This window comes from Mauremys reevesii, linkage group 17 (genome assembly GCF_016161935.1).
Source record: "Mauremys reevesii isolate NIE-2019 linkage group 17, ASM1616193v1, whole genome shotgun sequence".
Classification (NCBI taxonomy): domain Eukaryota; kingdom Metazoa; phylum Chordata; order Testudines; family Geoemydidae; genus Mauremys; species Mauremys reevesii.
In genome coordinates, this window is record NC_052639.1 from 4,666,076 (window position 1) to 4,691,983 (window position 25,908).

Here is a 25,908-nt window from a genome sequence, read left to right on the forward strand (position 1 = left end):
GTCACTGCAAAACAACATTTCTTCAATACTAGCAATGAAAGTTATTTAGACTTTCAATTCAGTAATAAAGTTGTTGTGATCTTATACACTTAGACCAAAATTTTCAAAAACAGAGCTGCCTATAGTTAGGCTCCTAGGGATGGGATTTTCAAAAGGAACTCAATGGGAGTTGAGCTACAACTACACACCCGAATGAAGGAGTATAGCCTGGTTGAAGCATTTCAGCTTTCCCATCTTGTGGAAGTTTGTTCAGTATATTGGCAGATGGTATTGGTTGCAAATGCAGCAAAGGATATTTATTGATCAATGATGTGTTTGGGTTTGTGCTGATCTCTCGGTAAGGCAGTCAATCAGGCCCTGGACTTGTTTTTTACAGTATAACTAAGACTCTTTAATTTCGTTTTTTACCCAAAACAATTCCCAGGCTTTACAAAAGCTAATGCTAATTTTACTAGCTTTACTAATTTTCACCTGAATTTTGGATCACTCCTGTATATGAAAATTGTCACTATATTCAGCAAATCCAATCCACTACATTAAATGGATGTGTTGCTGTTAATAAAGTAGTCTAAGTGTAAATGCAAGTCTGTCAAAGTAATGTAGTGGAAGATACGTATACACACGCATGTGTGTGCATTTGTATACGTACTGTTAATGTGTAGTTAATTATTTGTACTTCCTATCCCATAATATTAACCCTGATATTTACCCAGAAAACTGTGAAGTTTAATTTTTTCCCACTGATTTTTCACCCATTTTTAATCTTTATTATAAACACTGATAAATTCCCAGGACATTTTAAACAAACTAAAAACAGAAATGAGGGGCCTTGATCATAGCTGAGCATTTTAAATCTGAAATTTCCTAATAGACAAAAATCTCTGTAAAATCTGAAACTCTACTAACAATTAGGAAACTAAACAAGTCTAAAAGACCCACATTAGTAATGTAAGACTATAAATGGGATAAAGTAAAGAACTAGTCACATCTGACTTAAATTTAAAAATCTATTTAATTTTAAAAATGTTTTGCATCTACCCCACATCTTGAGGTGGGGTGCGTGTGTGTCTCCCCCACCTGAAGTAGTCCAATGGAACGTTTTATTGTTGCTTTTAACATCCCTTTTTGAAGATGTTTGGGATGTTCTACTAGCTAAGTGATCGGATTGGCTGAAATTTTTTGTAGTATGTGCCAACTTAGTTGTTTGGGGGTTCTCTGAATCTCTGAACCTCCTTCTAGAATCTTGTAGCAGTGAAGTCCTTCCACTTTTCCTTATGCAAAGGGCACTGTATGACTACTTTTTGCTTCTGGCTTTTATTTTTCCAATTTTGTTGAAAACAAAAGAATAGAAATAGTGTATTGTTGGGAAAGGTCTTTCTTCTTTGGTGTTCAAGTAAATTCACGTTTTAGAGCGTAATCTCTGAGCCCATTTTTATTGAAAATTGCTATTTTTAACGTTTGTGGGGCTTTAGAAAGAATGTGTATGGATTAGTGTAATAGTACTAACGTGTTTGCTAGGATTTTTCAGCTAAAATAGTGGAATTGAACATTTTTGCTTTCTTACCTTTTTAACCATAAAAGCACAATGTGAATATTTCAGACAACGGTTTTGAGTAGAAGCAGAATGAATGTTCAAGGGGCAGGAACTCTTGCAGGATGTATGTACACTGTGGGGGGTTTTCAGAATTTAATTTTCCTCACCGTTATTCAACTTTTAAGCTTTTAAATCCCTATGTTTTTCTCTCACACACACTCACTCTGATTCAGCTTTTTGGCAACAATCTAACATACAAGGACAGAGGAAATCGATTTTCTAAAATAGTAAAGATTGTACTTCATTCAATTACAGGCAGGCAAAGAACCAATTAAATTCAAATAGGATAATATTTGAGATTTTTATAAAGGGGCAGATTTCTTTTTGTTGTGGTATGTGAAAAGAATTCTCAGGAGTGAACACAAATTACAGGAGTGAATCTGTTATCCCTGTAGACCCTACCACTAAGTTCCCAATGCCACAAGTATTAAAAGATGACTGTTCTCAGTTTAGATTAGTTTTATCGCATCAGTCTCTCATCACTTTGATAGTAGTTAATGCAGTCCTTGGAATGCAGGGAGACAGAGTAGCCCAAGATAATGTTTTCACCCCTCAACGCAAATGCAGCACCCTTACCCAGAAGCTGAAGGTCATTTCAATGCTGGAGAAAACTGCAGCTTATCCAACTATGCTTTTGAAAGCAAGCCCAAACTGTAATTGGAAAATATTGAAGGGAGCATGAGATTATAGAAATGTAGTACTCTGGTTCTACTTTATAGTTTTAATATTCTATCAGTGACTTTTTGATCATTTTTGAAAGGTTAAATTGTTGGTGACTTAATTTTATGGAGTTACGGTCAGACTTTATTCTCAGTGCAAATGGTCAGTTGTGGAATAATATCATGTTAGAATTCTTGAAACTATCAGCAATGAAAGCCCATGGGCGGAAGATTGCAGCAGAATTTCCATACAGTCCTAAAAATACATTCTTAGAGCCCTGTGGATATGCGCGGACCATTTTTGCGGATTGCAGGTCAGATGCAGATACAAAATTTGTATCCGCACAGTGCTCCATACATCATCTTATATCCTTGTCCCCATTCTTGAGGATCTGTCAGACACCATCCAAGTTATCTAGTTGATGAGTATGGGTACACCTTTAGAAGTCTATAGCTCCAAAGAGTATGTCTACACTGCACCTGGGAGCATGCCTCCTAGCCTGGGTAAACAGACTCCTGGTAGCTCAGCTTGAGCTCATGTACTAAAAATAGCTGCATGGATGTTGAAGTGCCAGCAGAGGCTTGGGCTAGCCACCTGAGCTTGGACCTAAGGGAGTGGATAATTCTAGCTCCGGTGGCTACCCCAAGCCTCTGCTGGTGCTGCTATGTTTGCACTAGCTTGAGTCAAGCTAGCACGAGTCTGGCTACCCTGGCTGGGAGGCATGCTCCCAACGGCAGTGTAGACATAGCCAAAGAAACTGACAGCAGCAGGTTGAACCAACACAGAACTTTTATCACAGGCGAGACAAACTTTTACCAGTGCAATTACTGAAAGCGTGATTGAAACTTGGCTTGCAGAACCTGTCATGTTTCTGTTGAATACAGATGTGTCCTGCCTGCACCATTACTGAAAGCATGACTGATATTCTGCAAACCAGGTTTTAATCATGGAAGACTCTGCACTTGTCCTTAATGAACCTCATCAGATTTCTTTTGGCCCAATCCTCTAATTTGTCTAAGTCCCTCTGTATCCTATCCCTATGTTCCAGAATATCTACCACTCCTCCCAGTTCAGTGTCATCAGCAAACTTTCTGAGGGTGCAATTCACGCCATCCTCCAGATCATTAATGAAGATATTGAACAAAACCGGCCCCAGGACCGACACTTGGGGCACTCCACTTGATACCGGCTGCCAGCTAGACATGGAGCCATTGATCACTACCCGTTGAGCCCGACGATCTAGCCAGCTTTCTATTCACCTTATAGTCCATTCATCCAGCCCATACTACTTTAACTTGTTGGCAAGAATACTGTGGGAGTCCATATCAAAAGCTTTGCTAAAGTCAAGGAATAACATGTCCACTGCTTTTCCCTCATCCACAGAGCCAATTATCTCCTCCTAGAAGGCAATTAGGTTAGTCAGGCATGACTTGCCCTTGGTGAATCCGTGCTGACTGTTCCTCATCACTTTCCTCTCCTCGAAGTGCTTTAAAATTGATTTCTTGATTCCTGCTCCATGATTTTTCCAGGCACTGAGGTGATGCTGACTGGTCTGTAGTTCCCCAGATCATCCTCCTTCCCTTTTTTAAAGAGTGTTCTTCAGAGCATTCTTAGGGGACCTGAGGTCTACACCTAAGACTTAGGTCAGCCTTACTGTTTCTCAGTGGTTTGAAATATTCACACCCTCTGAGAATCAGTTAAACTAACCTAAGCCCCAATATAAACTCTGCTAGGCTGATGGAAAAATACTTCTGTCGGCTTGGCGACAGGGATTGAAAAATCCCTTCCATTGCTACAGCAAGTGTCCAAACCATGACACAGCAGTGACAGCACTGTAGCTGTGCTGATGTAGGATCTAGTGTAGACATTAGTAGAGTACTGTTTGCACTGCAGTAGTTAAGCTTGTGTCACCCCTCTAATGTTAAACCTGGATTATTGGGGTTTATAAACAGTCTGCAAACTCTCTCCAGCCTGAAACGTGGCACACGATATTTCAGGCCGGGAGCAAAGGTCTGAGTTACAGAAGTGAAAATGTGATAAATGTGAATTGATTTTATTGCTTCCCTTCAAGGATATTCTTTTGCAGGCCATTAGTCCATAAAATGTCTTAAAACACAGGGTCTCAAATTCATCCTTAGTTTACTTCCCTGACTTCAGAAGTTATTCCAGGAATGACTTTGACCGGTCTCTCTGGGGATTTCAGAGCAAAAAGTATATCTGGAGATAGTTTAAGAAATCAAATACTTGGCAACTATCCTCATTACAACAGGAAGGAGATTCCTGGCTCCTCATCAGATTTCCTGTGAGGCTTAGGGCAATTTACTTGACCTCTGGACCTCAGTTTCACCATGTGTAAAATAAGTCTAATACCTGTGTCAAAGTGCTTGGAGATGGAAAGTGCTTTAGGAATGCAGTTAATTTTATTAACAATGATCTCAAAAGGCTTTTGGGTTACAGTAGCGGGCAGTTCCAGCAAATATTAATAGAGCCTAGGAGATCAAAAACTAAACAGAATTTACACATTGAGCATATTTGTCTCAAAGGTACTACTGTAGGATATCAAATCCTGTTTACAATTCTTTAGGGCAGTTCCTCAGCTGGTGTCAATTGTCATAACAAAGGAGCTATGGCAGATTACACCAGCTGATGATCTTCCCCCTGGACTCAGTGAGGTTGTGGTGTAAATGATACATGGTGTGCTCTTTGAATTTTTCCTCTGTGTGTGCACATGTAGTCTTCATTTCATCAACTCAGTATGAATGATCCTGAGTGTAATCTGCCTGGACTATAGTTTTGATAGCCCTTGAGTTAGAATGCCTGTGAAGGGAAGTACTTTGAAGTTTAATAACTGCTGCACTAGTGAGCTTGGTATTTCTGAAGCAATTTATTTCTGCATATGGAAAAAAGTGAGTCTTTTCTGTAGATGAAAGACTAGGTTTTGGGGGACCTGCATCTGTTGTTTCAGGGAGAGGGTGGGAGCTTCATCATAGAAGACAAGATGCCTGTGAGGTGACAAGCATCATCGGATTTCCTCATGGCCTGTAGAGAGTAAGATCACTTGGGAAGCAAAGCCTGCTGCCTCCCATACAAAGTGCAGCTCTCTTCCCCCACGCACCCACCCACCCCCAATTGAGGAAAGAGGCTCTCCTACAGAGGTCACTCTTTCATCACTTTGCATTAACAAAGTGAAACTCCTCCGTGCTTGCAGTACTTGGCACATCTGGTGGAGAACTAGAGAGCTCTCTTTGGGTTTCTCTGTTGTGAAATTAGATCTTTGCTTTTCTTTAACAAAAGAAATCAGGAAGCCAAGCCACCTCCTTGAATTGAAACTCAAGATTACAAAATTGTAATTGTGAACAAGAGCAAGTCTTGATTCTCATTTGAATCAGTGAAAATATAAATAATACAAGAAATTACCTGGTGTGGTGCAGAGAACTCAGGCTAGAAAAGATTGCTCACTATGGAGGTATAAACAATTGTAGCTGAGAACATAATAGACCTACCTTTATTCCATTACAGAGCCAACAAAGCAACAATGTTGTCTTTAATGCATTGGCATTTTTATATATTTTCAAGCATTTGAAGAAAACCTTCCAAAATGAAAATGCCCTTTAGGAAGTGTTGATTAAAACAAATCAAGAAAACCCCACCTTATGCATGAGGCTGTTTAATCTACATGAACATGCTGAAGCTAAGGAAAGAAATAAGGTATTGATTGCTTACGTCCAGAAAAGGGCGTTAATTTTAAGAGAAGCAAAATCATGCTCTTCCTGTGAGACAAGCCAGTGTACTTTCCTATCTGGACATCTCTGTGGGTTACAGCTGGGCTTATTGTTCAGTGTGACTGTTAAAAACTACATGTACAGCACACACAGGATGTTATTTATGGTACTCTTTGATTTGTTACTGTTCTGTACAGCCTTGCAAGACCTGGGCACATGTCCCAGTCCCAGCAAATAGCTGCTGGAATTGTTACAGAGGGAGCATAGAAATTGCCATAGTGGATCAGACCCATGGTCCATCTAGTTCAGTATTCTGACTCTAACAGTGGCCAGCACCAGATGCACCAGAGAAAGGTGCAAGAAACCATCTAATCCCTATTAGTTTGTCTTAAACCCTGAGGTATGAGATTTTAATATCCTCTCAAAGTTAATGTTAGCATTAATTATTATGATTCTGGATGTTCTTGTTATCCATATAAGTGCCCAATCCCTGGTATAATCTTGCTAAATTCTTTGCCTCAATAACGTCCCATGGTAATGAGCTGCACAGTTTATACGTTATAGCTGTTATATTTTAAAGAAGCCTTATTGAGGTTGCAGGAACAAACCATCCCAATGTGTAGGAAGAATAGTAAATATGGCAGGCGACCAGCTTGGCTTAACAATTAAATCCTTGCTGATCTTAAACGCAAAAAAGAAGCGTACAAGAAGTGGAAGATTAGACAAATGACCAGGGAGGAATATAAAAATATTGCTCAGGCATGCAGGAGTGAAATCAGGAAGGCCAAATCACACTTGGAGTTGCAGCTAGCAAGAGATGTTAAGAGTAACAAGAAGGGTTTCTTCAGGTATGTTAGCAACAAGAAGAAAGTCAAGGAAAGTGTGGGCCCCTTACTGAATGAGGGAGGCAACCTAGTGACAGAGGATGTGGAAAAAGCTAATGTACTCAGTGCTTTTTTTGCCTCTGTCTTCACGAACAAGATCAGCTCCCAGACTGCTGCACTGGGCAGCACAGCATGGGGAGGAGGTAACCAACCCTTTGTGAAGAAAGAAGTGGTTCAAGACTATTTAGAAAAGCTGGACGAGCACAAGTCCATGGGGCCGGATGTGCTACATCCGAGGGGGCTAAAGGAGTTGGCGGATGTGATTGCAGAGCCATTGGCCATTATCTTTGAAAACTCATGGCAATTGGGGGAGGTCCTGGATGACTGGAAAAAGGCCATCTGGTAGTGCCCATCTTTGAAAAAGGGAAGAAGGAGAATCCAGGGAACTACAGGCCAGTCAGCCTCACCTCAGTCCCTGGAAAAATCATGGAGCAGGTCCTCAAGGAATCAATTCTGAAGCACTTAAAGGAGAGGAAAGTGATGAGGAACAGTCAGCTTGGATTCACCAAGGGCAAGTCATGCCTGACTAACCTAATTGCCTTCTAGGAGGAGATAACTGGCTCTGTGGATGAGGGAAAAGCAGTGGATGTGTTGTTCCTTGACTTTAGCAAAGCTTTTGATACGGACTCCCACATTATTCTTGCCAGCAAGTTAAAGTAGTATGGGCTGGATGAATGGACTATAAAGTGGATAGAAAGCTGGTTAGATTGTCGGGCTCAACGGGTAGCTCCATGTCTAGTTGGCAGCCGGTATCAAGCAGAGTGCCCCAAGTGTCGGTCCTGGGGCCGGTTTTGTTCAATATCTTCATTAATGATCTGGAGGATGGTGTGGACTGCACCCTCAGCAAGTTTGCAGATGACACTCAACTGGGAGGAGTGATAGATATGCTGGAGGGTAGGGATAGGATACAGAGGGTAGACAAATTAGAGGATTGGGCCAAAAGAAATCGGATGAGGTTCATTAAGGACAAGTGCAGAGTCTTCCACTTAGGACGGAAGAATCCCATGCACTGCTACAGACTAGGGACCGAATGGCTAGGAAGCAGTTCTGCAGAAAAGGACCTAGGGGTTCCAGTGGACGAGAAACTGGATATGAGTCAACAGTGTGCCCTTGTTGCCAAGAAGGCTAATGGCATTTTGGGGTATATAAGTAGGAGCATTGCCAGCAGATCAAGGGATGTGATCATTCCCCTCTATTTGACATTGGTAAGGCCTCATCTGGAGTACTGTGTCCAGTTTTGGGCCCCACAGTACAAGAAGGATGTGGGAAAATTGGAAAGAGTTGAGCGGAGGGCAACAAAAATGATTATGGGGCTGGAGCACATGACTTATGAGGAGAGGCTGAGGGAACTGGGATTGTTTAGTCTGCAGAAGAGAAGAGTGAGGGGGGATTTGATAGCTGCTTTCAACTACCTGAAAGGGGGTTCCAAAGAGGATGGATCTAGACTGTTCTCAGTGGTAGCAGATGACAGCCTTCCAACCCTTATATTCTATGATTCTATGAAAAACCTTCCTTTGTATTATCCAGTTCCATTCAGTGAAACTTCAGTGAATGTCCCCTTGAACTTGTGTTACAGGATACACAGAGCAGAAGCACCCTAGACCAGGGGTCGGCAGCCTTTCAGAAGTGCTGTGCCGAGTCTTCATTTATTCATTCTAATTGAAGGTTTCACATGACAGTAATACATTTTAACGTTTTCAGAAGATCTCTTTCGATAAGTCTATAATATATAACTAAACTATTGTTGTATGTAAAGTAAATAAGGTTTTTAAAATGTTTAAGAAGCTTCATTTAAAATTAAATTAAAATGCAGAGCCCCCCAGACTGGTGGCCAGGACCTGGACAGTGTGAGTGCCACTGAAAATCAGCTCAAGTGCCCCCTTTGGCACGCGTGCCATAGGTTGCCTACCCCTGCCCTAGACCATTCAGTATTATATATCCTTTTTATGTGCCCTTTTATTCATCTCCTTTCTGAAGAAAATAATCGCAATTTTTTTCAATCTTTTCATGTCAGAATTTTTCCAGACCTAGAAATGTGTTACCTTCTCTGAATATTCTACAACATCCTTTTTTGAGATGGAATGACCAGTACTACACATAGTAACCAGATGAGGCTGCACCAGTGATTTATATGGCATATTTTCCAGGTTGTCTTCCGCCCCATTCCAAATGTATCCAAACACCTTGTTTGCTTTAAAATGCAGCTGTGCATTGAGCCAAAGTCTTCTATGAGTGTCCAAAATTGAGCTCAGGTCAATTTTTTCTGAGTAGATAGTTAATTTAGAACCCTGTAAACTGTATAAGTATTCTCATTTTTTCCCTCCAGTATGCATTACTTTGCATTTAACTTTGTTTGCCATTGTGCTGCCTATTCATCTAGCTTGGTTATGCCTCTCTGAAGTTCATCAGTCTTCTCTGGACTTTGTTAGCCTAAGTAACTTTGTCATCTACAAATCTTGCTACCTCACTGCCCTTTTCCACATTCTTAATAAAAGTGTTCAACACCAAACCTAATACGCGAACTTGAGGCATCCATCCTGCTGTTCATCTTTTGCCATGATGGCATCCATGACCAGGATGGTGATAGTGACTGTGAAATGCTCAGGGAGATTAGAGAGGCTATAAAAATAAAAACTCAGTAATAATGGGGGATTTCAACTATCCCCACATTGACTGGGTACATGTCATCTCAGGACGGGATGCAGAGAGAAAGTTTCTTGACACCTTAAATGACTGCTTCTTGGAGCAGCTAGTCCTGGAACCCACAAGGGTAGAAGCAATTCTTGATTTAGGCCTAAGTAGAGCACAGAATCTGGTCCAACAGGTGAATATACCTGAACCGCTTGGTAATAGTGACCATAATATAATTAGATTTAACATCCCTCTGGCAGGGAAAACAGCACAGCAGCCCAACATGGTAGCTTTTAATTTCCGAAAGGGAAACTACACAAAAATGAGGGAGGTAGTTAAACAGAAATTAAAAGGTACAGCGCCAGAAGTGAAATCCCTGCAAGCTGCATGGAAACTTTTGAAAGACACCATAATAGAGGCTCAACATAAATGTATACCCCAAATTTAAAAAACGTAGGTAACCCCAACCAGGGATCTGTTTACATCCCAAGGAAACAGGAAATGCACCACATATTGCTCCAGAGGAGCCTCTGGTTGCCCCTCCCAGGTTGACACTCTGCTTCTTCCTTTATTAGACCAGTTCAGCTATGCTTTTCCTCCACTCTCGCTCCTGCCATGAGTTCAACACTAAATCCGGCAGGGCAGAGCACAGGTCATTCTGATCTCCCACTTCTGGTCCAGATAGTTTTGGTTTCCCAATCTCCTATGCACGTCGTCCCAACCACCAATCATACTCCCAATGTTTCCAGAGCTTCTGACCAGCTCTTGGAACAGCAAGATCAAGCATCCTGATATGCGTCTGCTTCAATTCAGGTCTTGGTATTTGGATGGGCATTAACCTTAGAAAGTTCATGTTCCACAGCTGTGCGAGACATCCTTTCATCATAGACAGGACTCTACTAGATGTTACCTAGGTAAATGGAAGCACTTTTCTTGGGCACATCAAAGAGGCATTCTCCCAGACACTGCAGATATTCCTCTCATCTTGGACTAGATCCTCTCTTTGAAGACATCAGGCTTGTCCATCAGGTCCTTGCAAGTCCAATTGGTGGCAATCAGTCCATACCATCCATGTTCTCAGGGCTACTTATTCTTCACACATCCACTGGCCAATAGATTCTGGAAAGGCCTAATCAGAACCTTCCTGCCTAGTCCCCAGTGTACTTAAACCTTGTACCTGCAAAGAACAAAACCAATCAGGAAATCTCCAAGACTATCCATTTCTGCAGCAGAAAGAATCAGGAGGCACATCAACTGTACCCAGAGAATCTCCAAATGGATCTCTGGCTTCATTCTACTCTATCAGCTATTGAACCTTACCTTCCCTCCCCATGGGGTAAGAGCTCATTCCACCACAGCACAAGCAACAGCTATCACATCACTTCAGGGGGTACCCCTACTTGACATCTGCAAAGCAGCCATGTGGGGCTCCATTCATGTGAGATATTATGCCCTGCTGCAGGATTCCTCTGCTAATGCCTCCTTTGGGATGATGGTCCTCTGCTCAGCTCTACCCTGTACATCCTCACACCTTCCTCCTACTTAGGTACTGCTTGTCAGTCACCCACAGTGGAGTACAGTAGGGACCATCACTCAAAGAAGAAGTTACTGACCTGTAACTGGAGGTTCTTTGAAGATGTGTGGTTCCTCTCTGTATTCCCATTCCCATACCCACTACCCACCCTCTTTCCCCTCTGCTTCCACTCTTATCCGATTCGTGGTAGAGAAGGAACTGGAAAGGTGGACAATCTGCGCAGCCCTTTATCCCCTTGTACAGAGACACAAGGTGAACCAGGGTGCATGCACAGACCAACAAACACTACTTTCACATTCTCTGGCTCTGGATGCATGGGGCACATGCATAACCCACAGGGACAGCAAACAGATCAAAGCAGATTACTGAGCAAATAAAACAAAGCACACAAACTAGGCTTAATACATTAAAAAAAATTGGCTAAAAATAGTAATTTCTCACCCTAAATGTTGTTTTATGCAGGTTGCAGAGTTTCTTGAAGGTTAAATGCATTGCTTGCAACTTAAATCTCCAGGTATACCCTTCACAGGCTGACCTTTTTCATCCTGGTCCCAGTCCTTCTCCCCGGATCAGTTTTAGGTGTTTTCAGCAGTCATCCTGGGCAGGGATCTAGTGAAGAACCGGCGACAATGATTAACTCACTCTCCAGCCTTAAATAGAATTTATATATGGCATGAATCTTTTGTTTCCCAGTCTGACTCCCAACCCCCTCTTAATGGAAAAACACTGAAAGCCCAAGATGGGGGTCTAGTACCAGGTGACATGCTCACATCACCTTGCAGTGTCAAAGCAACCATGAGACAAGGTTTATTTGTAATGTCCACAGGAAGGAGCTCCAGGAAGATGGGAGATCAGCATCTTCAAAGACCCATTCCATTGTCTTTCCTAATGGCCCATTGAGGCTGATTGCCTACTGTCTGGTGGGTGTTTCCCAGATGCAAATACTTTTGCAATTGATAGTTTATATTCCTAACGTCAGGTACAGCAAAGATACATGCATACAAACAGGATAATCATATTCAGTAAATCATAACCTTTCCAATGATATTTTGCAAGATCCATCTTGCATCAAATACAACTTAGTTATGCCATATTCATATAAGCATATTTCTATCAAGAATATGAGCGTGCTGTGACACTCCCTTTATCAACCCGTTCTCTTTTATCCACTATTTTACTGACAAAGAATTTTAACAAATTAGTGAGATGCTGTTTTCCATTTGCAGAAACCGTGCTTGTTAGACCCTATCGAATCATGATTTTCCAAGTGTTTTTATTCTATTTTTAATGATTGTTTTAGCCTTATATCTGTAACTGGCTAATTGGCTTACTGGTCTTCACTTTCTTAGATCACCCCCAGAACAATTTTATATATAGGTACACTTGCTATCCTCCAGCCCTCCAGTACAGTAGCTGTTTTTAATGGATAGCAAAAATATGTGAGCGCCTCACTAGAGATGATTTGTATTGCAATAGCAAGCCCTCTGGCTGACGTAGGTGGTGTACTGTGCTGGAGGGATCCTAGTTGGGTACTTTGCTGGTGATTAAAAGTGAATGCAGAAAAGAGAATCTTGAGAACTAGGGGAACACCTCATTTAGGATAGTTTTAAGTAGCTTGCTGCTAAATTACACCTTTTACTTTTCGTGTATTAGATGGCCCTTTTTATTACGTCTCGTTTCCTGTTGCGGTGATGGCATAGAAACAATAAGTTCCCCCTGATTATAGTAACATGCATGAATTAAGGCAAAGTACTAACTGACTTAAACTGCTGTTCTGTACTGGACAGTAATCCAAGGTGCAGACACTACTAGATTGAGAAGACTGTTTCAGTCAGAGGATTGGTGCCCTCTTAATTCCATCAGATTTGATGTGGTGAGAAATTTCATATAGTAACCGACTGGGCGGTGAAGTAAGGTTCAGCAATGATCAGCACACGGGAAACTTAATGTAGCCACTTTAGAAAAATGCTTTTTATCCTTGTTCTCAAGTCATCCTTCAATATACCATGCATTAAGATCAGCTTCCAGCGGGATCCCCTCATTCTGAGTGTTCAGTCAGACAGACAATATCCTACTAGGATAGAATTGTGATGAGTTTAGCTTAAAATGAATGAACCACCTGTGCATGTCTAAGGATTGTCCTTCTAGTGCAGAGGTGGGCAAACTACAGCCCATGGGCCACATCTGGCCCGTGGGACCGTCCTGCCCGGCCCTTGAGCTCCTGGCTGAGGAGGCTAGCCCCCGGCCCCTCCCCTCCCCCCCTCCTCCAGAGTGATGCCACTGCGCAGGTAGCGCGGCTGGCTCTGTCTAGGTGGCAAGGCTATGAGCTCCTGCCGCTCTGAGCGCCGTGGTAAGGGGGCGGCAGGGCATGGGGGTGGATAAGGGGTAGGGAGTCCTGGGGGGCAGTCAGGGGACAGGGAGCAGGGGGTGGTTGATTGGGGGGGCGGTTCTGTGGGGGGCGGTCAGGGGACGGGGAGCGGGGGGTTTGGATCAGTTGTGGGAGGTCCAGGGGCCTGTCAGGGCGGGGTGTGGATAGGAGTTGGTGGGCAGTCAGGAAGCAGGGGGGTTAGACAGGGGGTAGGGTCTCAGGGGGTTGGGGGTCCCGGGAGGGGGTGGTCAGGGGACAAGGAGCGGGGGGGTGGATGGGTCGGGAGTTCTGAGGGGGACAGTCACGGGGCAGGAAGTGGGAGAGGGCAGATGGGGGTAGGGGCCAGGGTGTTTAGGGAGGCACAGCCTCCCCTACCTGGCCTCCATACAGTTTCACACCCCAATGTGACCCTCAGGCCAAAAAGTTTGCCCATCCCTGCTCTAGTGCCTTGACATGTATCCTGTTAATTTCAGGTCCTGTTGAACTCTTGTTGGCAGCCAGTGTGGTTGAAAAGTGATATAATAGTGATGAGTCTCAGCAGGAGAATTAATGGTTCTTTACTGAATTCCAAGAATCTCTGTAATTGGCTTTATATTTACTGAGTACAATCACTGCATGACTTTTTTCACTGAATTATATTAAATTATTTAATTTGTAAATTATCACAATGGAGTATGGAATGCATTTCATATTGTCTCCAGATACTACCCAGCTGTATGGTTCATGAGAAACCTGAGGATATGGAGCTACCTGATACCCTTGGAGACTAAAACACCATTGTTGCTTTAAAGTTGATGAAGATATTTACACGTTATAGCTCCACATCCCAGGTTTGGCATAGAAATTTTGAAGCAAATTTTAAACCTCTTCAGATCACACAGTAATGTTCCCTGTTGTTTCTGTTAGGTGCACTTGAATATGTAGGAACTTGATACCATGAATTTTGATCCTTTCATGCAACATGAAGTAATTTGTGTGACTTAACGTCTGTGGGGATTTGCCTTTTTCCAGGTAAATCGCTTTAATAAGGTGGAGGACCGAGCAATTTTTATCACTGATCGACACCTTTATAAAATGGACCCTATGAAGCAGTACAAGGTGATGAATACCATCCCACTTTACAATGTAAGTATGAGGACTGGAATCCAGTGACTTCAGATTTCTAATCTCAGGCTCTGACACACTCCCTCTGATCTTGAACAAGGCACTTAACTGACTCAGTTTTCCCTCCTGTAAAATTGAGATAATACCTACATTTGCATCACTTATATGTTTAATGTTTGTAAAGCACTTTGAAGATGTAAAGCACTTTTTAAATGCTGCTAAATAATGTTGTTCCTTTTAATTCCAATACATAATATGAAGGCCAGAAACCAAACTACTCATTATGTTTTCCTCTTCAAATTGTTTTATTTTTTGTGTACAGTGCACTGCAGGATCGGGGTTTCTCTGACCTTTAACGTTTGAACGCTCGTTGATAAAATGTATATTAAATAGCAAAGAGAGACAGATACTGAATTGGATTGGAGTGTCTGTTCTTCAGGCTAGCAGAGATTTCGCTCACGTTTCAGAACAGGAGATTATCACTGGTGGAGAAGGGGTGGAAAGAACTGGCCTCTTAGCTCTTCAGTGTCCCTTTTAGCTGATTTGCTGCTACTTAATTTTCGCAGCCTGAGTTAAACCTACAAAACTACACAGCCTGGTTTGGCTAGTTTGGGAATGTCCCAGCTTTACAGAGTCCCACTGAATGTACGGCTGGGATTTCATCAATAAATCTGGGTATTCCTTTATTGTAAATGACAGTGAAAATGGGGAGTGGGGAATGAATAATATTTGCTGCATATGTAGCCATAGTTAGTAGCTCCCTCTCGCATCCTTAGCATTGATCCTTTTCTCCCCATCCAGCCCTGCTGCGTGCTTTGCTCTTCAACCAGCCAAGAAGAGCACCAATGTCTCATGAACACACACCCTAGCTCACTGCCTAATGGGCTAACATCTGCCTGTGTTAGCCACTTGTTCTAATAAGAATAGCTATTGCAATAGAGCATTGTCATGGCATCAGTGCCTCCTCCTTTGAAAGCGGGCCTTGCCTCTAAGTTTATGTAGCAGCTGTGGGGCGTTTTCCTGGGCTGATGTTCTGTTCCGTTCACATTACTTCCTAATTGTATAAAATGAAATTGTCAGCAGGTTTGATTTCTGGATGGCTGACTCCTGCCAACCCAAACCAACTTACTAAAATATACAGGGTATCTAGAAAGCAAACTGTACTTTTGAAGCAAGCTGCTGGCTTTTATTTTTGTTTGAAGGAATAAAAATTCATCTGATCCCTGAATTAATGAAAATCTGGTTTCTGATTTATGTTCTAGTTAGCATCTGTGAGCTTGCTATCCCATTGTCTCAAACAAAATGTTTAGATCAAAACAAGTAACTTGCTATATTGGTAATTGAAATAAGTCCACATTTATCAATGACCACTGTCAGCTTGCTTTTGAAAGAAGTGTTTGACATTAAACCTTTATGGAAGATGAATATTAAAGGCTGAGCTTTGGCTCTGCATTCATCTAGCAGAGGGAGACCATATTATTGTTTAACAATGTTCTGTGCCTTGATGCTGACAGCTAGCAGCCTGAGCACAGTATGGCTTGCTTGGAAAACTTCATAATGTTTTAAAAATTGAAGATTACAGAGAAGTCAGATGTACAGTCTTGTGCAAGTTGCCTGGAAAACACATTTTGGGTGAGAATAGCTGCTTGTTGCAGTCCTTCATATAAAATACATGTTTAAAATATCAGAGGGGTAGCCGTGTTAGTCTGGATCTGTAAAAGCAGCAGAGAGTCCTGTGGCACCTTAACAGATGTTTTGGAGCATGAGCTTTCGTGGGTGAATACCCACTTCATCGGATGCATGTAGTGGAAATTTCCAGGGGCAGGTATATATATGCAAGCAAGAAGCAGGCTAGAGATAACGAGGTTAGTTCAATCAGGGAGGATGAGGCCCTCTTCTAGCAGCTGAGGTGTAAAAACCAAGGGAGGAGAAACTGGTTTTGTAGTTGGCGAGCCATTCACAGTCTTTGTTTAAACCTGAGCTGATGGTGTCAAATTTGCAGATGAACTGAAGCTCAGCAGTTTCTCTCTGAAGTCTGGTCCTGAAGTTTTTTTGCTGCAGGATGGCCACCTTAAGATCTGCTATTGTGTGGCCAGGGAGGTTGAAGTGTTCTCCTACAGGTTTTTGTATATTGCCATTCCTAATATCTGATTTGTGTCCATTTATCCTTCTCCGTAGAGACTGTCCAGTTCTTCTTCGAGTGCTTGCTCATATCCATTCCAGTTAGGTGTGCGTGCGCACGCGCTGCGTGCACGTTCGTCGGAAGATTTTTACCCTAGCAACACTCGGTGGGTCGGCTGGGCGCCCCCTGGAGTGGCGTCGCTATAGCGCCGGATATATACCCCTGCCGACCCATCCGCCCCTCAGTTCCTTCTTACCGCCCGTGATTGTCGTTGGAACTGTGGGAGCGGCTTTGCTGATCTCCACATCCCTAGCTTCTCGTAGTTATTTACTCTTTATCGTGTTTATAGTTCAAGTTCTTGTAGTTATAGTTAGTTTTAGTAATTATATTCATAGTTAGTGTATATAGTTGAACGGGAGATTGGGGATTAGCCCCTTTCCTCCGACCCGATGCGGGCCCATGCCCAAGGCACCGGGATTCAAACCGTGCTCGGTGTGCCAGAAGCCGATGCCAGTAGGGGATCCTCATGACTCCTGCCTAAAGTGCTTAGGAGAATTCCACCTGACGGACAAGTGCCGCATTTGTAAGTCGTTCAAGCCAAGAACGAAAAAGGAGCGGGACTTCCGATTAAAGCAGCTCCTCATGGAGTCGGCACTTAGTCCTGCGGCGCCAGCACCGACCACTCAACAGACTGCCTCGGTGAGGAGCGCACCTTCGGCACCAGCTCACTCCGGTACCGAGAAGGACTCCCGGCACTGACATCTGCCGGCACCGGCTCCGCGGCACTGCTCCCTTTCCCCGACTGGGAAACGCCATAGTGCTCCGACCCCATCCTCGCAGAAGGAGCACACATCCAAGTCCGTCCGTTGGACCCTGGTAACTGCTGCGGCACCATCAACACCGGCACCGCAGTTGGCAGCTCCTCCTAGCGCGGCACCATCGATTCCGGTCCTGCAAGGGCCGTTGAGTCCAGTGCCACATAGTTCCCCGGCTCACGCTGTGGTCGAGCTCGCTCTCCCTTCTATGCCGGAGACCTTCTCGATGGCAAGAGAGCTCATCGCGATGACTGAGTCGATGCAGCCTCAACCCCCGGCACCGCCGGTGCGGGTTATCCAATCCGTCGGCAAGCCAGCCCTGATAAGGCCTCCTTCCGTCGGTCCACTGGAGAGACGTCATTCCAGGTTGCGGTCTCGGAGACGCTCCCACTCCCGCCGTTCCCGATCCCGGCAACGCTTGCAGTCCCGGCACCGCTCTCCATCGCGGTACCGGTCGTACTCGCGGAGACGTTCAATATCTCAGTCACCGGACAGATACTCCCGGTACCGATCCGGCTCTCGGTACCGTGCATCCCGCAGTCACTCCCAGCACAGGGACTCGAGATCCCGGTCGACCTCCCGGCACCGGCACGGTAGAAGGTCCCGGTCTCGCTCGTGGCACCGACAAGCCCGGTACCGCTCATCACCGGTATCGCCCTGGGACCAAGCGCCAAGATCAGCGGCACCCCCCCAAGGTCTCTCGGCACTACTGTGGCCTTCGAGGCAACCATCGGTATCGTCTCAGGCTGGTAGTGCTTACTACCGTGAGGAACACGTCTCTGATGCTCCCAGCCACTACCCAGAGACACAAAGCTACGAACAAGGTCCTCATCACTGGGCCTTTTGGACTCCAGTGGGCATACCATGAGGCCCAAGGTGCCCCATCAGTGGCTCAACGCTCAGGCCCCTCAGAGCACAGGATTCCCAAAGCGACAGTGAGCCGTCCTCCCCCCGCGGGCACGGACGAGGATCCACTTCAGTCTGCAGACACTGAGGTTCCACCTGAGGTAGATGGTGCGCCGCCAGTCCATGACCCCCCTCAGGACCTGTTGGTATCAGGCCTCTCCTCCTCCTCCTCACCCGATGAGGCCGTAGCAGGAACATCTTCCTCAGGCCCTCCTCCTATCGATCTCAGGGCCCATCAAGATCTCTTGAGGAGAGTAGCCCAGAACATGAATTTACCAGTGGAGGAGGTTCCTGAAATAGAGGAACGGTCATGGACGTTTTATCGGCAGATGCATCCCTTTGAGTGGCTCTCCCGTTCATCCGCACTATACAAGCTAATGCGGACACAATTTGGCAATCCCCAGCTTCGATTACACCTACAGCTAGGGGAGTAGAGAGGAAATATATGGTCCCCTCAAAGGGGTATGAATATCTCTATACCCACCCTGCTCCCTGGTTGTCCAGGCGGTGAATGAACAGGAGCGTCACGGCCAGCAAGCACCAGCTCCTAAGTCGAAGGAGGCTAGGCACATGGACCTCCTAGGCCATAAAATTTACTCGGCTGGAGGCCTCCAACTTAGGGTGGCAAATCAACAAGCCCTCCTAAGTCAATATAATTTTAATACGTGGGTATCTGTGGGAAAGTTTACGGAGCTCCTTCCCCAAGAGTCCCGCACGGAGTTTACGGCCCTACTTGAAGAGGGGGAAAAAGTGGCAATAACTTCCCTCCAGGCCTCTCTGGATGCAGCGGACTCGGCAGCCAGAACGCTCGCGTCCGGCATAACGATGAGACATATCTCCTGGCTACAGGCTTCAGGCCTTCCCCCAGAATTGCAGCAGACAATTCAAGATTTACCTTTTGAGGGCCAGGGCCTTTTCTCAGACAAAACCGACCCCAGGTTGCAGAGCCTGAAGGATAATTGAGTCATAATGCACTTGTTGGGTATGCACACGCCGGTGACCCAACGTAGGTCCTTCAGGCCCCAACCATACCGCCCTTATAACCAGCCTAGGCCGTGCCAGGATACGACCAGACGGCGTGGCAGGGGGAATCGGTGGAGACAGTCTGGCCCTCAGGGAAACCAACGTCAAGCGCCCCCTAAGCCACCTACGGGGCCAAAACAAAACTTTTGATGGGACGTCTGAGGACGGCCCACCAGTTTCCCTGCCGGATCCTTCTCCCTCCTTCTTCAACCGCCTCTCCCATTTCCTCCCTGCCTGGTCCCAGCTGACCTCCGACTGTTGGGTCCTCCGCACGGTGGAAACCTCCAATTTGTTTCTCTACCCCCATCCCACCCTCCCTACCCATCCCTCTTCAAGAGGTCCACACACTCCTAAATCTGGGAGCCATAGAGGAAGTGCCAGAGGACATGAGGGGCAAGGGATTCTATTCCCGCTACTTTTTAATCCCCAAGGCAAAGGGCGGTCTCCGACCGATCCTGGACCTGCGAGAACTCAACAAATTCATGATAAAGCTGAAGTTCCACATGGTATCCCTGGATCCAGGAGACTGGTATGCCGCCCTCGATATGAAGGATGCATATTTCCACATCACCATTTACCTGCCGCACAGACAGTATCTCCGTTTTGTGGTCAAACAGCACTACTTCCAGTTCACGGTGCTTCGTTTCGGTCTTTCTACGGCCCCAAGAGTCTTCACCAAATGTATGGCTGTGGTAGCTGCCTCCCTCCGCCGTCGTCGAATACACGTCTACCTGTACCTCGACGATTGGCTCATTTGAGGGACTTCCCAGTTGCAAGTATCACAGCACCTGTGTATTGTCAAAGACATCTTCGGGAGGCTAGGCCTCATGATCAATGTAGAAAAGTCTACTCTGACTCCAACGCAGAGAATAGACTTTATTGGAGCAGTTCTGGACTCCAATCTGGCCAGGGCCTGCCTTCCTCTGCCATGTTTTCAGACAATGTCTTCGATCATTCGAAATTTTCAATCCTTCCCGACAACGTCGGTGCGCACCTGCCTCGGCCTATTAGGTCACATGGCGTCCTGCACCTTTGTGACCAAGTACGCGAGGCTGCGACTTCGGTGCTTCCAAACCTGGCTTGCTTCTCTATACCGTCCACACAGAGACAATCTAGATTCGGTGATCACTATCCCCAGGTCGGTTCTCGACTCCCTCACTTGGTGGTTAGACCCCACTCTAGTCTGCGCAGGGATGCCGTTCCACCCACCTCAACCCTCGGTGGCACTAACCACGGACGCATCATCTCTGGGTTGGGGTGCCCACCTCGGGAACCTTCACACTCAAGGCCTCTGGTCGCCCCAGGAGCAGCTGGCCTTGCATATCAACGTGAGAGAGCTGAGGGTGGTCCGTCTAGCATGCCAGGTGTTTCGGGACCATCTCCAAGGCCGCTGTGTATCAGTGTTCACAGACAACACAACGACCATGTTTTACATAAACAAGCAGGGCGGGGCACGCTCCTCCCTCCTTTGTCAAGAAGCCACTCACCTGTGGGACTTTTGCATAGCCCACTCTATCGATTTGGTAGCGTCTTTTCTCCCAGGAGTCCAGAACACTCTGGCAGATCGCCTCAGCAGGTCTTTCCTGTCTCACGAGTGGTCGATCCGTCCCGATGTCATCCATTCCGTTTTCCGGAGGTGGGGCTTTCCCCGCATAGACCTCTTTGCCTCCTGAGAGAACAGGAAATGCCAGGTGTTCTGCTCCTACCAAGGACGCTCCCCAGGCTTCCTCTCAGACGCATTCCTCCTCCCGTGGACAAGGCACCTATTTTATGCCTTCCCGCCGTTTCCCCTCGTTCACAGAGTGTCCTACTCAAGCTCCGCAGGGACAGAGCCAACCTGATCCTCATTGCTCCAGCGTGGCCGAGGCAGCATTGGTACACCCTGTTGTTCGACCTCTCAGTGGTGGATCCGATCCCCCTGCCACTGTGGCCGGACCTCATAACGAAGGACTTTGGCAGGCTTCACCACCCAGACCTGCAGTCCCTTCATCTCACAGCATGGCTCCTACGTGGTTGAACCAATCTGAGTTGTGTTGCTCTGCCTCGGTGCAGGTTCTCTTGGGAAGTAGGAAGCCTTCCACTAGGATGACTTCTCGCCAAGTGGAAGCGTTTCTCACACTGGTGTGCTCAGAGTGACTTAGTCCCTGGACAGGTGTCTATCCCTACTGTCCTCGATTACCTCTGGTCCCTGAAAGAGCAGGGCCTGGTGGTCTCTTCTATAAAGGTACATCTGGCAGCTATTTCCGCCTTCCACCCGGGTGAAAGTGGCCGTTCAATTTTTTCTCACCCTATGGTTTCCAGGTTCCTTAAGGGATTGGAACGGTTGTACCCGCAAGTCAGGCGCCCAACCCCCACCTGGGATCTAAACCTGGTGTTGACCAAGCTTATGGGGTCCCCCTTCGAGCCTCTGGCCACCTGCTCCCTGCTGTACCTTTCCTGGAAGACGGCCTTCCTCGTCGCTATCACCTCGGCGAGGCGAGTCTCGGAGCTTCATCCCTTGACAGCTGATCCCCCGTATACTGTCTTCCATAAGGACATGGTACACCTATGGCCACACCCCTCTTTCCTCCCTAAGGTGGTGTCTGCCTTTCACGTCAATCAGGACATCTTCCTCCCAGTTTTTTTCCCGAAGCCGCACTCATTGCGCCGGGAGCAACAACTACATACTTTGGATGTCCGTAGGGCTCTCGCTTTTTATATAGAGAGAACAAAACCCTTCCGGCGTTCACCCCAGCTCTTTGTAGCGGTGGCAGACCGCATGAAAGGTATGCCGGTCTCTTCCCAATGGATCTCATCTTGGATGACATCCTGCATCCTAACGTGCTATGACCTGGCTCACGTTCCCGCTAGCCATCTTACCGCCCATTCTACGCGGGCGCAGGCCTCTTCTGCCGCCTTCCTGGCTCATGTCCCCATCCAGGAAATATGTCGGGCGGCTACCTAGTCATCAATTCACACCTTTGCCTCACACTACGCATTAGTCCAACAATCCAGAGATGATGCAGCCTTCGGCTCAGCAGTTTTGCGTTCTGCAATGTCTCACTCTGACCTCACCGCCTAGGTAAGGCTTGGGAATCACCTAACTGGAATGGATATGAGCAAGCACTCGAAGAAGAAAAGACGGTTACTCATCTTTGTAACTGTTGTTCTTCGAGATGTGTTGCTCATATCCATTCCAAACCCGCCCCCCTTCCCCACTGTCGGAGTAGCCGGCAAGAAGGAACTGAGGGGCGGATGGGTCGGCAGGGGAATATATCTGGCGCTATAGTGGCGCCACTCCAGGGGGCGCCCAGCCGACCCACCGAGTGTTGCTAGGGTAAAAATCTTCCGACGAACGTGCACGCGGCACGCCCACACCTAACTGGAATGGATATGAGCAACACATCTCGAAGAACAACAGTTACAACGGTGAGTAACCGTCTTTTTGGCTGATGTTCATAGCAGAGGGGCATTGCTGGCATATGATGGCATATATTACATTGGTGGACGTGCAGGTGAATGAACTGGTGATGGTGTGGCTGATCTGGTTAGGTCCTGTGATGGTGTCGCTGGTGGGTTTTAGCTGGGATCATTGTCCAGGATGGGTTGTAGATCCCTGATGATGCGTTGGAGGGGTTTTAGCTGGGGACTGTATGTGATGGCCAGTGGAGTCCTGTTGGTTTCTTTCCTGGGTTTGTCTTGCAGTAGGAGGCTTCTGGGTACACGTCTGGCTCTGTTGATCCGTTTCCTTATTTCCTCGTGTGGGTGGAATGCTTGATGGAGATTTTGTAGGTGTTGGTCTCTGACTGAAGGGTTAGAGCAGATACGGTTGTACCTCAGTGCTTGGCTGTAGACAATGGATCGTGTGGTGTGCCTGGGATGGAAGCTGGAGACATGAAGGTAGGCATAGCGGTTGGTAGGTTTTCGGTATAGGGTGGTGTTAATGTGACCATCACTTATTTGCACCGTGGTGTCTAGGAAGTGGACCTCCCGTGTAGATTGGTCCAGGCTGAGGTTGACGGTGGGGTGGAAGCTGTTGAAATCGTGGTGGAATTTTTCCAGTCTCCTTCCCATGGGTCCAGATGATGAAGATGTCATCAATGTAGCGCAGGTAGAGAAGGGGCGTGAGTGGACGAGAGCTGAGGAAGCGTTGTTCCAGGTCAACCATAAAAATGTTGGCATATTGTGGGGCCATGCAGGTGCCCATAGCGGTGCCACTGATCTGGAGATGTATATTGTCATCAAATTTGAAATAGTTGTGTGTGAGGATAAAGGCACAGAGCTCAGCAACCAGTTGTGCTGTGGCATCATCAGGGATACTGTTCCTGACAGCTTGTATTCCATCTGTGTGTAAGATGTTTGTATTCACCCACGAAAGCTCATGCTCCAAAATGTCTGTTAGTCTATAAGGTGCCACAGGACTCTTTGCGTATTTAAAATAGAATATCCATTCACATGAATGGAGTGAGGACTTCCTGGAAGTGCTAGCTAAGGGCACAGGCTATGCTTAGTTTGCATTTTATCCAGCATTGAAGCAGTTAATGTTTCTGTGCATCTAGGTATTGCACTTTTTTGAATACTTAGAAATTCAATAGGTAGAAACCAGCTTTTCTCAAAAATCTGCAGTGACCTGCCACTGGGAAGAACACCTGTATTGAACAATCTCCTCAGTCTAAATAATTGTGAAGAGACATTGGGGTATTTTGTAAGAGGGCAAAATGAAAATGTTCTGTGAAGCATAGAGACCTCAGAATGTTACTGTGCTGTATTGGAAATGCTTTATATGAGCATCAGAGTCCTGTGGCACCTTATAGACTAACAGACATATTGGAACATGAGCTTTCGTGGGTGAATACCCACTTCGTCGGATGCATGCACCCATGCAAGCTCATTGCTCCAATACATCTGTTAGTCTATAAGGTGCCACAGGACTCTTTGCTGCTTTTACAGATCCAGACTAACACAGCTACCCCTCTGATATATGAGCATGTCTTCTTCAAACACAATAATAGTAAATCACTGCTTTGCAATCCTGGGCCCTTCCTCATATATGGTTTAATTACAGGGAATGACCCTTTGGTCCTTTTCTAATATTCCCAAGAAATTACATCATAGTGCTGAGGCATGCTGCCTGAATCCTTGTCCTACTGATTTACTGTTGAGCTAGTGGCATCCTGCAGGAATGGGCAGTGAGGAGAAGAGAATGCAGAGTTGAGATGACACAATATGTGAAATGTTTTTTTTCTGGTTTACAGGGCTCCCTGAATTAAACCCATGCCTGTGATTTTTGCTCATGCTCATCCATAATTTCTTTCTATTTATAGATTTGTTTCGTACCTTTTCTAGTGATTTGAATGTTTGCAGTTTGTCCCTTCCCGTTTGAGCTGCCTAATGTAGTTCTCATTTTTCAGCACATATGGTCTCTTCAATAATAGACTGTTTTTTATATTGGTGTATATTTTGTTGAGGGAGGGGGCATAAGTAGCCACTTAATGATACAGGTGTTTTTCTTTGTTGAAAAAACACACTTCTTTGGACTGATGTGGATGTTTTAAAGAAGTAAATGGATGATAATTACCACCAGCCTCCTTGCTAGAAAGATATATGTTCATCTGGAAGATGGATTGCCCTTCTAATGTGTGCAAGGGTGAACCCAGCTGAAATTCATCTGCCTGCCAGCAATACTCACTATCAACATTTCTAAAGCATCCTATCAACATGGCAACATCCTTAGGGATGGTGTTTCCATGGAAATCTCATTGGAGACAGTCAGCTGATGTCTGGTGTTACCCGTGAACTTGTTTTTAGCTCAAGAAGCCATCCTGTAGTTTCCCATTTTCTTTAACTGCTTATTGCTCATATGTAATGGCAAAGACTGTCCCTTAATGAATGTCTGATTAATGCAATTCAGATCCTGGATTTTGTATGGTCTCCTTGTCTCTTTAAAAAGCAGTATTTGGTTTTGTGTATGGAATTACAAACCATATTTGTTTGAATATGCTAGACATTGAGGAATCTGGCATTAATTACTCCGGAAACTTACTTATATATTATTACAAACACACGTCTTGAATTTTTTTTATAAAATCTAGGCAGAAAAAAAACCCTTAAAGCTCCCTGGAAAAGGGGAAAATTCAAAGGATTTGGGTATTTTTGTTTCAGACATGTCTTCCTTACTTCCAATCTGTTACAGCCTTACCTGGATTAAAGTGTTTCTATTTCGAGATTCTGCTATAAAGTGAGTGTGCTGGTAATAGTTTTAATGCAGCATTCATTTTAGTCTCCCCTACAAAGGTTTAAAGGTGATGGTCAAAGCAGTGGAAGGAATCTCTATTTTGGCTACCTTTCACAGTAGATGGGTAGATTTATCATTTTTTAAAAGGACAGACCTTCAGAGTTTGAGTTTTTTCTGACCTTCACAACATCCCGGAAAACTGAATGATTACCATTCTTTGTACTTAGTGAGACAATTTTCTTTCCTTTTTATGTGCTACGTTCAAGATTTGGTGTTAATTTTTTAAGCCTGAAGTAGAAAAACAAGAGAATTCTTTGTTCAAGGGCTGTTG

General features: G+C 45.3%; 1 protein-coding gene across 11 annotated transcripts in view; it reads left to right on the forward strand.

Annotated features, from left to right (window-relative positions):
* The window catches only part of MYO1D (myosin ID), a 350,229-nt gene that overhangs the window by 193,504 nt on the left and 130,817 nt on the right, over positions 1-25,908 (forward strand). For 10 of the 11 annotated variants that reach the window (XM_039504262.1, XM_039504263.1, XM_039504260.1 and 7 more), the window contains exon 20: positions 14,405-14,518. In XM_039504262.1, the coding sequence (XP_039360196.1) occupies positions 14,405-14,518 (114 nt within the window). Of the gene's footprint in view, positions 1-14,404; positions 14,519-15,298; positions 15,550-25,908 lie in introns of those variants that run through there. The other variant, XM_039504271.1, reaches the window with a different exon arrangement.